General features: G+C 41.8%; 1 protein-coding gene across 3 annotated transcripts in view; it reads left to right on the top strand.

Annotated features, from left to right (window-relative positions):
• LOC143281220 (uncharacterized) overlaps positions 1–11,323 on the top strand; it is a 151,377-nt gene extending 140,054 nt beyond the window's left edge. For all 3 annotated transcript variants that reach the window (XM_076586305.1, XM_076586307.1, XM_076586306.1), the window contains exons 6-9: positions 3,844–3,993; positions 4,709–4,810; positions 5,384–5,455; positions 6,196–11,323. In XM_076586305.1, coding sequence (XP_076442420.1) covers positions 3,844–3,993; positions 4,709–4,810; positions 5,384–5,455; positions 6,196–6,408 — 537 coding nt within the window. In that variant the 3' untranslated portion in view covers positions 6,409–11,323. The remainder of the gene's footprint in view (positions 1–3,843; positions 3,994–4,708; positions 4,811–5,383; positions 5,456–6,195) is intronic.
• Positions 11,324–13,000: the final 1,677 nt, after the last annotated feature.

Below are 13,000 nucleotides of genomic sequence, written 5' to 3'. Positions count from 1 at the left end.
GTGTGTATGAATAAAGCAAAGCTAATTATTATACAGTTATTTTGGAGCATGTACTTTGTGCCAGTGTATAAAACAGATCATTGTATCTCCAACATATAAGCTCACAATGAGAATAAAAAGCCAGTGATAATATTTTGAGGTGGAAGAACTTAACACCCCCCCCCCCCCCCCCCAAAAAAAAAAAAAAAAACAAAAAAAAACTACACACACACACGCATCTATACGGGGAATATGGCTGTCTACATGGCGTGGTTCAAATGGCCATGCACATTAAAACCCACTTGTACATATGAGTGAACATGGGAATTAAAGCCCACAAACGAAGAAGCAGTAGCACTACCAGTTTACTGGATGTATTGTTGAACATGTCTCCTTGGAGAGACTTCATTGGTAGTGAGCTCCCTTCATCAGTCCTGCTCAACAGAATTAAAGCTGATCACTGACTGTTGCCACGTCCAAAACAGTTTGGGTGTCTGTTTCTTCAGATCTGTGTCCTTGTGAGTGCCTCTGTGTGTGTGTGTGTGTGTAATTATTTTGCATTATATTCCCATTTTTAACATCGATGTACATATAAAACTCTTAAATGGTGTCTGTATCATGTTTTCCCATTTGTTTCTTCTTCCTTACAAAACCATTACCCATGGACAAGTACGTGTACATATACATGTGTGTTTCCAGATTTGCGTCATGATAGTTGCTAAACAATTACCCAAGGACAAAGTGTGTGTGCTGTGCTTTGCTTTGCTTGTGCAGTGTGCGTGCCCCCACTTAACATGGTACCCTCTTCACACATAATGTAAAGGTACAAAGAGAACTTGAGAAGAGCCTCCATAAAACTGTACTATATTGCTGGATACCACTTCCATGCCCTCCCTCCCTCCCCCCTTTCCCCCCATCCACCCCCTCTTTTTGACTCAGAGGAGTCTGTTGATAGCTCTGTGGCTTGGCTGGTTTGCATTGTAGAGCTGTTTAATAATATTGGGCTGTGCCCACTGCTCCCATCAGAGAATGACTCTGAATAACGTATGTGTAAATATGTATGCATTAATATATTTCTATCTATCAGTCTGTGTGTGTGTGTATATATATATATAGAGAGAGAGAGAGGGATTGATGTGGGTAATTTTACAGCCCCTATCCTCTGTTGGAGATCAAGCTCTAAGTGCTTTCCAAAAATTGCACAACCTTGGAAGAGCCGACAGACAGCTGCCATTTAGCACTCATCATTCATTTCCGATGACATTCAACCAGGTTTCAGTCATGCACACATACACACACTCATATATAAATAGATATAAACACACACAGGTATAATAGTCAATCCCACAGTAAGAAATAACCCACACACAACCCCAGCCATCCAATTCACAACTCATTACCTATGCTTATTCAGCCTTTCCGGCAAGCAGCATGGAACTGGAGTCATGTTTAGAACTGAAAGAAATAGTCACTGTTGTCAGAGTCCAACAAGCTATCCCTTAACCCCTTCACTGTTGAGCCATGGTGAAATAGTCTGATATGAGTTTGCAGTTACTAAATTCTGTGTGCTCTTAACAGTAGTGTAAGTGATCTTGCTGAACAAAAGTAATGCAATCCCAGCAGGAAGAAACCAAATAAAAAATTCAGACTGTCATTCTGACCTGTACAATGTCTAATCATCCTGTGTCTTGTCATCCTGACCTGTACACTGTCTTGTCATCCTGATCATCCTGACCTATACACTGTCTTGTCATCCTGATCATCCTGACCTATACACTGTCTTGTCATCCTGATCATCCTGACCTGTACAGTCTTGTCATCCTGTGTCTTGTCACCCTGACCTGTACACTGTCTTGTGTCTTGTCATCCTGACCTGTACACTGTCTTGTCATGTGTCTTGTCATCCTGACCTGTACACTGTCTTGTCATCCTGATCATCCTGACCTGTACAGTCTTGTCATCCTGTGTCTTGTCACCCTGACCTGTACACTGTCTTGTCATGTGTCTTGTCACCCTGACCTGTACACTGTCTTGTCATCTGTCTTGTCATCCTGACCTGTACACTGTCTTGTCATGTGTCTTGTCATCCTGACCTGTACACTGTCTTGTCATCCTGACCTGTACACTGTCTTGTCATCCTGATCATCCTGACCTGTACACTGTCTTGTCATCCTTATCATCCTGACCTGTACACTGTCTTGTCATCCTGACCTGTACACTGTCTTGTCATCCTTATCACCCTGACCTGTACACTGTCTTGTCATCCTTATCATCCTGACCTGTACACTGTCTTGTCATCCTGTGTCTTGTCACCCTGACCTGTACACTGTCTTGTCATCCTTATCATCCTGACCTGTACACTGTCATGTCTCAATGAGATGACCGCATTTTGCTGGTGATAACTCATCAGCAGCAGTCAAGGGGTTAATATTGCTCCTTACCACAATCATTTCACCTGATTCAGGTAAAACCTGATAAAACCCGAACCCAGACCCTCAACCACTGTGGCCTGACCACACCCTGTAGTGGCATTCAGCACAGACCAAGTGGTCAGTTATAAAGTGTGCTTTGAGGAGCGGGTGAAAGGAAGGTAAATACACACCCCAGGCTGACACCCCTTGTGGGGTGGGTGGTGAGGGCTGGCCCCGCCCAGTACCCAGTACTTGGCTGGCAGGGTGTGACAGGAACACAGTGGGGTACATGGATGGCAATCACCTGTCTTGGTGTGCCTGTCAGGGGAGACTTTGGCAGTTGGGATCTGAACCCATGTCAACAGAAATACGATGAATATGCTATTTGCTTGTAGACTTCGTTTTTCTTTATCTCTGTGACAGCATGTGTCCACACACACATGCACACATGCACGCACACTCGTCTGTGACTATATACACGTTACCTGTATTATTAATAAACACCAGCTCGTGCATGCATTGATCTTTAATGTTTCCATGAAGTAAAATATTGCATACACACCATTTTTTATAGATTTTTTTTTTTTTTTGAAGCAGAGAAAAACCACGTTGATCAGAAAGAGAAGGAAGAAAGAACAAGCCTAAAGGACAAACAAAAAAACCCAGCAAACAGAAGGAATAGTCAACCTGTCAGCACGCAGTTAACAGACACTGCCACAGTCACATGCTCAAGGATAAAGAAACACACACTCACACATATCTCCCCCAACCCCCACCCCTAACCACCTCTACACCCCCATCCCTAACCCCAACCCCCATAAACCACAAACCCTTCCAACAAGAGCTCTCAATGACGAAGGTGGTGGTGACAAGAGACAGCTGAAACCCCAACCCTTATTAAAAACATGACCCACAAATCACACGGCGTGTGCTTGCTTGCCGTTTTTTCTTAAGGCGTGCAGTGTAAGGTTATATATTGAAGACAGGGTCCACCGGAAGATGGTGTTAGCAGAATTTTGTTGTTGGAAGTGTTGTGTGTAGACAGCCGTGTGCGTGTTTAGCATGGATGTGTTACTTTTGTTTTCCCATTCATTCAGTTGTATTGGTCCTACATAATTTTACACTCTCTGAGCATACTTTGTATACAATAAATGTCATGCTGTCCTTGTTGGGCTATAATAATTTCTTTCATACCCTCTCCACAAACCACATTAACAGTGAAAAGGAGAGGACTTTCACAGAATTCCTTAGTGATGATGGTCGTGGTGAGATGTGAATTTTTGTGTGTGCACACAAACTACAACTCACACACAGACGCACACACATACTCCAGAATAAATGCCACCCCAGCCCGTCAATAAAAGCCAAACAAAAAGCCCAACAGTTTATCACAAAAGCAATGCGAACTTCAAGTAACCACTAGCATGTCTGTGTCTGTGTGTGCCTCACCCAGGACATGTACCAGAAGATGGTGGACGTGGACTCCAACGCCCCCACAGCGGATGAGCATTCCCAGCGGGCGGTGACCAAGCCCCGCTACATGCAGTGGAGGGACCAGATGAGCTCCTCCGTCAACCTGGGCTTCAGGATAGAGGGCATCAAGGTCTGTCCATCCCTCTTGCTGCTAACTCAACATACACATATGTGACTTAATTCCTAATCTTCAAATCATTGGCCAGATGGAATTGGCAACACAATACCCCAAACTCCAAGTTCTCTGTTGCCATTAAGTTATTTTCAATCAGAACTGGCAAGATTTATCTATGAGTGCATTAAAGTTTGCAATCCATAGCTATGTCTTGTGGAAGATCGTGCATGTGCTCACAATTTATCGCTTTTATGTTTGTTGTAGTGTTTAGTTTTAGTGCCCATAATTCCTTTGATGGGTTTTACAACAAATAAATGAGTTCTGAGTTCACACACTCAGAGGGGGGAGGGGAACAGATGGGCTGGTTACACAGATATAAATATATAGACTGGTGTGGTGTTGTTAAACAGATGCATGGTTGATTAGACAGATAGGGGATGGTGGTGAGACAGAGTGATGGGTCAAAGCTGATTACACAGATAGACTGGTTACACAGATGGGGACTGGTTAGATAGACAGGGAACTGGTTATGGAGTCTGTGAGTGTAGCAAAGGTGGATAGGAATGCTGGAGTTACAGCCAAGGTACTGGAACTAAATATTCCTCTTTTTTTTTTGCAGTTCTCTGTTATGGACAATGATACTGTAGAATGGTCCAACAAAAAGCTATAAGTATCTGTAACAGTAAGGTCAAAATTATTTCACAGTTCTTTTTTTGTGTGCTGGTTCCAGAAGAGCGATGGTGCATCCAGCAAAGACTTCAAGAAAACCAAGAGCCGAGACAGTGTGGCCGAAATCCTCAAATCATTTATAGGAGACGACGAAATCATACTGGTAAGCCATAGAGTCTGTTTCCATACTACTTCTAGTGTGCTGCTATATCACTGCACCACTTCAGTGGCATTACTATCACACCACTCATTCCTTGCCTCCTGTCAACAACTTTACAGCTACACTCACAGTGCTGGCAGTCCACTGGAGAACCTTTAAAATAAGATCGCCATGAAGTCACTCACCAGAGGAGACCCTGCACTGCTGCCGAGTTGCTTCATGGAGACTATCACTTTCCATTCTGCACAAAGCAGCGCTCAGATGCAGATAAGTGCTCAGATGCAGATAAGTGCTCAGATGCAGATAAGTGCTCAGATGCAGATAACTGCTTGTTTCTTTCAAGAAGGAAATCTGAAATTTGCAGTTGAAACCCCTGAGATTTATTTCCTGAATGTTACAATTTGTCAACTCCTCATGAAAAAAGCAAAATAATTTCAGATGGAAATGGGATTCTGCTTGTATATAAGAGGTTCATACAGTTCTGTATCATCCTGTCTTTATTAGACATCATAGAGAATCATGTTTTTCATCTCATGGTACTAACCGTCACTCATTTTCTGTTTCTCTTCTTTTCAGACCAAGTATTTACAAAGGTTACGCGACATTTGTGCCACGCAAGAATCTTCAGAATTTTTCCAGAGTCATGAGGTACGCCTTGAAAATAATATTTACAGTCATAGTGGTGCTAGTTTAATTATTGTTATTGTTATTACTTTTTATTTGTTATAATTTTTTCCACTTAGGACTATAGATTTTAGATTTCAAATTTTCCAAAATCTTGTTAAAATTTTCATATATTTCTTCATGAGTAAAAATGTAAACATCACTTTTTTTTTTTTTTTCTTTTTTTTTTTGCAAAGGAAATATTTATTTTAGGCTTTTGTTCCTGCCTGTGTGTAGTTACTAAAAAAAAGCCTGTGTGTTTTATCAGAATTCATGCAGTGCAGGGGAGACAATTTGTGTGGGCGGAAAGCCTTCAAGACATCTATGAAAAAGATTTTTAAAGGTGGTGGTGAGGGTGTGTGTGTGTGGAGAAAACAAATCAGAGTGTAGAAAGGAGGTATCAAAGTGTATCTTCTTTTGTGTTAACTGTGTAGCTTCTAAGATGAAAGGCCTTGAATTTATTGCTGATATATCTATAGCATTGCAGGGGCAGGAAAGACTTAACCGCTGTGCCCTTTTGCTGAAAACTGATGTCAGAGGATTTAGTGAATGAACACCACCACAACTGTTTCCTGTGTTTTTCAGCATTGGTACACCACCACAACTGTTTCCTGTGGTTTTTCAACATTGGTACACCACCACAACTGTTTCCTGTTATCTCTCTCTTCTCTTTCCCCCCGATACCCAAGTGACTGACCAAACTATGTGTGTGTGTGTGTGTGCAGGTGATCGGCAGCTCACTCCTGTTTGTGCATGACAGCCAGGGCATGGTGAACGTGTGGATGATAGACTTTGGCAAGACAGACCCTCTACCCAAAGGGGTGGCCATCGACCACCGTGCCACCTGGGTGGAGGGCAACCATGAGGACGGCTACCTCTTTGGCCTCGACAACATCATCAGCATTCTGGAGGACATGCAGGCCTCCTCCATGGCCTAGAAAAATACTAGGTCTTCTCAGTGGCCCAGGAAAATCGCTACGCCTTCACAGCCTAGGAAAATGCTAGGCTGCCTAAATAGCCAAGGAAAATGCTAGGCTGCCTAAATGGCCAAGGAAAATGCAAGGCTGCCTCAGCGGCCCAGGAAAGAGCTGAGGTGCCAGACTTTGGTTCCTTTCTTCAAGCAGCCATCACTACCGTCATGTTACCACCAGGCAGTCACACCTGCCCTGCTGCCTTTTGAAGGAGTAATCAGAACTGCCTTTAATTGTTTTTGTTTTCTTCTTTTTTTTTTTTTTAAAGCTGTGAAGCGTAGTGCATCAGCTAGTGAACAGACTGACTCTCAGGTTCCAGAACTAAATACACGCCATGGGTGCAAAGGAAAAGGCAACAGAAAAAAAAGGTGGACTGAACCGAAATGTTATGCACCTTACTGTCACTCTTTTCCAAGACCGAAGAAACGCATCTTGATATTTTGGGGGTAGTGGGTTGTTTTGTTTTGTTTTTTAAAGTGACAAATCTGTCCTCTAAGACATTGTTCTTTCTTCTCCTGTTGGATGCTATTCTTGTGTCCCTTACCTCCACCCCTCTCACCTTGGAAATTTAGGGGGGTTTTTTAGTGTTGTTTTTTCAAACACACCTCAGAACCATTTGATCTGAAATGACTGTAAATTTGACCAGAATAGCTGCATGTGCTGGCCATTTTTAGTTGTTATCTGCTTTCTTTATCAAGGTAAAGAAAAGAAAAATAAGGATGACAACAACAGGTGCTCTCTTTTTCCATGTACTGTGCATTTCTCAAAGAGACAGACGGATGGAGGGAGTCTAGGCTGTATGGTTGCTGGGCGGATTTCTGCCAAATTGGTACTGGTATTCTTTCTTCAGCCTGTTTATCATCTATCTTTTCCATGTTGATGCAAGGGAACGAGTGTTATCTTTTGATGTGTGTGTTCAATGTACGTTCAATTTTTTCTCTCTCTTAATTTAACATGTTTTCATAATCGGATTCAATTGGCTTTACATCTTTGTTATTTCGACGATCATAAGAAAAAAAGCAGGGAAGTCATTTTGTGGGGTAGGTTGGGATCTTGTGTCTGTTCCAGCTCTTTTTAAAAAAAATCGTTACATTTTAATTTGATTCAATTTGAAGGGAGGGAAGTTAGTACTCTAATCACCGTTATTCAGGGTTCATAAGGTTTGAACAGTTTATAACAATTTGTCTGTTGTTGTTTTTAAGACATGCCTTTTAAAAAAATGAACTGTGTTTCTAAAATCTTATTTTTTGGGCCCTGGGTTTGCTATTTCTGTCAGTAATCTGTAAGGCACAGCAGGCAAACACACACACATACACATTCACACAGCTTACAATCTGAAATGTATGGTAATGAGCTTTACAATGTATATACTGAATCACCATGAAATTCCCTTTGTTGTTGACAAGGATTTCAGCATAGGCAAATCTGCAGTGTAGGCATTAAAACCGTATGCTGCATGTTAGTATTTCATTTTCTTCCTTCCTTCCTTCCTTCCTTCTTCCCCCATCTGGTAAAAGGACTGGAGGAGTTTGGTGGCGACATTGTGATCAACCACGGGGTGAGTGGGGGGTGTGGGCAGAAAAAATCTTTAGGCTACCTTGGACGAGTCCAGTGATGTATGTATGTATGGAGTTCAGAACTTCACCCTTTATTCACTGTGTCTAGTTTTTATCTCCACCTGAGGATTGAAACTCTTCCCTCTCATACTTGGGGCAGCAAGTTGGACTGTTAAATCATTTTGTCCTTCATCTTTACAATTACTTTATTAATTTTCATTGTTTGTTTTTCAGTGGGGTTATTTTTGTTTTTGTTCATTTGAAATACCATTTTACAGCACTTTTTATTAAAAAAAAAAAAATTCTCATCAGCATAAAGATCCTCAGCTGTATAAAGAGGATATCAAAATAGAACAAAATATTAGAAACAGAAAAAACAAGAATCCTCCCCTCCACACACAGAGAAAAGAACAGGGTACTCACCTTTTTGTCCCATCTAGCTGCTTTAACTCGGTCAGTCGTTGCTCCCTTGAAGATTTTTTTCTCTCCCACATTTGTTTTCCGCAATCACAACACAACACATGTCAGAATTGCTGTGTGGGTGGTTTATCATGGGTGATTGCCCTTTCTTTTTGTATTCTTTCTTTGAACAGTATACCTGTATTTCCCTGCCCTGTCTTAAAAGCCATTCCCTCTCTCTTCCCCTTGCCATTTTACATATGCACACACGTCTCCATCCCCCCTATTCCACCACTCCCGTCAACCCTTGCATCATTACTCCATACCTCGTAACAAGCAACAGCACTGTCCGTGTGTTTGTGTGGGACTGCTTTTGTACTTTAATGCATTTTTCTACCAAGAGTTAAAACAAACCACATTTACTTTGAGATGTTTTGTGCATTCCAAACAGATTTTCTGTCAGTGTCAGATGGGAATCTTTATCTCATCTTAAGGCATGGTAGGTAGTTTTTACTTTTTTTTTTAGGGACACATGAAAAATAAGTTACTTTGTGCATGCTGGGGAAAGAAACTGATGGATCAGCGTCAATAGTTAGATTTAAGTGTTCATACAAGCAACTTTGCAGGTTGTCTTCGAGAGGTTTGTGTGCCCATCCTTGTTGTATAGTTGCTCGCTCTAGCTCAGTAATACATTTCTACACGTATATGTATGAATACTTTATATGTCAACAACTCATTTTTAATCTTTATGCAAAGAATTTAATACTGACAACTCTTGAATGGTGTTCATGCAACTTTGGGGCAGTTTTTGTTGTCGCTGTTTTCTTCTTCTCCAAACTAGAGAAACAGGGTTACGAGGTTTCATAGGTATCTGTGCTGATGTTTTGTGAACATCCTGTTTCCTTTGTGAGGGTTGTGAAGGTCAAGAGTTGGGTATGAGGAGGGAGGGGGATAATGAATAGAGTGAGTTGTCATATGTAACCCCAGTCTTACAATCCGGAGAAAGACAAACAACTGATGCCTTTTTAGCATTCTTTGAGCAACTCATGTCAAAGTATGTCCTCACTGTTCTTTGAACATACCAAGTCACGATGTGTAATGCACATTTCACTCGTTTGCAGAGAAATCCTTAAATAACTAGCTGGCTGAATGTATTTCAGGCACAAACACCACACACCCAAAATAAATGCATAACATGTGGTTTCAGATTAAGCATGGGCTGACTGGAATTTCTGGCAGTGTTTGGACCTTAAATTCTTTTCTCCTTTTCTTGTCAAGCAGTCTTCATGTACATGTCACTGGTATCTAACCATTTTGTTTTGTTTTTTTATCAGTCTTTGGGGGTAAAAATATTCTCTGTAATTTTTACATTACTTTTAATATAACTGGTGTGCATACAGTTAATTATCGGGTTGGGTATGGCTGTTGAGTGGTGGTGTTACCTTGAAATAAGCATGGAAAACCAATTAATTAAGAAAGGGGAAGTTCTAAGTCATATCTCCCCCCACCCCCTCCCCCAGTTTTCACCCCAAACTTTTCTTTTTTTGAACACACAAACAAAAGAGCTGTTGAACAGTTCCAGAGGCTGGAGGAAGCCTCAGTACCAGAATCCAAAATGTAGCACCTGTTTAACCAAGAGGCTGTTGTTTTTTGGGGTTATGGGGGGTGATGGTTTAAGGTGTTCTTCACCTCCACCACCATCACACCTTTGACTGTTGAAGGTGTTAGGCATTTCATAATTATTGTGTTAACTTGGTTCAGTTGTGATGATATTGTTGCTAGTCTGTTCCCATGTGTGCTCCTCAGCTTCAGTAGATATGCTGTAGGATTTTGAGTGGAAGACACAAGTTTGTGTGTTTCTTCTGTCTTTAATTCAATGTCTTTTCACTTTCAGTGATATTAGACGTCTAATTGTGTGTGTGTGTGTGTGTTTGAGTGCATGCTATGTGTGTATGCATGTATGTGTGTGTATGCTTTGTGTATGTGTGTGTGTGTGAGTGCATGCTATGTGTGTATGTATGTATATGTGTGTATGCTTTATGTATGTGCGTGTGTGTGAGTGTGCATGCATGTCAGAGAGATGGGTTGGTGGAGGGAGAGAGATACCAATGTTGTTTGTATTGATATATATATATACACATACATTGTGACTTTTTGGTACATCTGTGACAACACTGTGTGTTAGAGTGAAAGAGAGAGAGAGAGAGAATACAAAACTCAAGCTATTAAAAAGAGAGGAAGTGTAAAGATCACAAAGATTAAAAGCATGCCCATTTTACTGCATACTGTAGACAACTTAGTAGTAGTTCACTTTTGAGAACCAGGGTGTCCGAAACAAGAGACATGATCACAGACTAACAGTCACTGCAGAATACATGCACACATAATTCATGACAAACACAATCTAGCAGTAGCATGGATACCAATTGACATGCAAAACACCTCCAAGTATTCAACATACAGGCATGGATTTATCTCTAGGTTTTTATATTACCCAAAGGTTGTTTTCAAGTGCTTTTTATACACAACAGAGGAATTCTTTTCAGTCTGTGAAACAGCATAATTATAAGATTCAGTGATACAGAAGTCACACATGTACAAAATACAGAAGCCTCTTATGTAGATAAAACTCAGACTGCAAAATCCAAAAATTGTACAGTAATAGTGGAAATCAGTCTATCCAGGTTGATAAGTGTGTTTAGAAACAGTTTTAATGTTCAACATTCGTTTGGTTTTTTAACCTAAAAAGGCCATGGCATTTACCGATACGTGTCAACCTAAGTTTTGTTGTACTTTATTCTTCCAGTGTGTACTTCATTGCTTCAGTGAATCTGGAAAGTGTTTTGAACATTTCACAGACATGGAAGAATCGTGATATACATGTGAATTATGATATGCTATTAAATGACCATGTTGAAAAACTGTCAGCCCTGTCTGATGTCATACTTTTGAGATGGTATGCGAGATCTGTTCACTTCACCCCACCCCTACCCCCGTCTGTCTCTCTCTCTCTCTCTCTCTCTCTCTCTGTGTCTCTACAACATGCTGCATACTGTGTACATGTGTTTACGTTTTTCCCTTCCCTTTTTTATGCTTTGTTTTTTAGAGTAATTTTTTTTTTTTAGGGTATTATGAAAACAAGTCATTGTGTGCTTATTCCTCTCCCTCAGTTAAAAACTCTCTCTTTCTCTCACTCTCTTTCTTTCTCACATACACACACGCTTGCATACACACATGCACACAGGCATGCACGCTCGCGCACACACACACACACACTGCACAAACACGGCATAGTACTTGAATTATCTCTACACAGTTAAAAATGGAAAATGGTGACACTCGTGAAGAGAAAGGTCGGAAAGGGTAAAAAAAAAAATAAAAAATCTGGATAACAACATCCATTTACGCTCCAGTTCATTCTCTGGGCAATGAAGAAAGAAAGTGGTTTTCAAGTTTGTCATCCGAGCTGTAATGTTCTGATCTGGCACCAGCTGTGCTGTGTGTAACGACTTAACACTGTGAAGATACTTGTTTCAACACTCGCAGGTGCACATTCACGATTCCATGCATGCACACATTCACACATGCTCTCCTCACTCCACCCAGGTGTGAAAGGTACCCGACTTCGATCGGAGAAGGTTAAATCGGGGGATATAAAAAGACTGGGCTCCACCTTCCCATGCCGAGCCCTGGACACGGTGGACGTGAGCTCGCTGCCTCCACGGCCGTTAAAAAGGCTGCAGAACCTTTACCTTCAACATGGACATCGCCATTGGCATCTGAGGACGGCAAGCTGAAGCAGAGCATGGCATGGGGTGGGCACACACACACCTAGACTGGCGGGAAATAAATCAGTGGGGGATGGTCGTCCCAGCGTTTGATACGGACCATGTGGCCACGCCCATTACTGTCCAGCACTGACACCCCGCAGCTTGACAGACAGTTGGCTGCCGTGGACACGTTGTGTCACTGTCTCCCACCCTTTGTTGAAACTTCAATTCGTATTACAAACTGGAAGGCATCACACTCACACACACACACACACACACACACACACACATCCATACTCTATCTCACACACACACACACACACACACATACATGTGCCCGCGCGCGCGCGCACACACACACACACACACACACATCTCTCTCTCTCTCTCTCTCTCAGACACACACACACACACGCTCACACACACACACACACACACACACACACACACACATCACCTCAGTGCCATAACTCACCACCACACATGAGGAAGACATCATTTGCTCAGTGACTTAACAAAACGACCCCATAACACAAGCTTGAAGAACGACACCCTAGAAAGCAATGGATGCAGGTTTACCTAAACGGGTCAGTCATGGCTGTTATCTGGGAAAGAAGAGCGAGGACCTACATCCAGCACTGATCCGAACGGACAATGGCAGGCACACACAATCAATACCAGCTAGCATCCATTGCATGAATTGCAGAGCCAAGGCAAAATCCCTGGTCTGTGCTGAGAACACCGACAGCAGCTCACCAGACAAGGGTATCCAAACTGACTGATAACAAAACAGCACAAAGAAAGGAGGGAGACAGAGACAGAAGGAGTTGTTAG

This window comes from Babylonia areolata, chromosome 4 (genome assembly GCF_041734735.1).
Source record: "Babylonia areolata isolate BAREFJ2019XMU chromosome 4, ASM4173473v1, whole genome shotgun sequence".
Taxonomy (NCBI): Eukaryota; Metazoa; Mollusca; class Gastropoda; order Neogastropoda; family Buccinidae; genus Babylonia; species Babylonia areolata.
The sequence above is the reverse complement of the archived record's forward strand: the minus strand, read 5'-3'. Positions and strand labels throughout refer to the sequence as shown.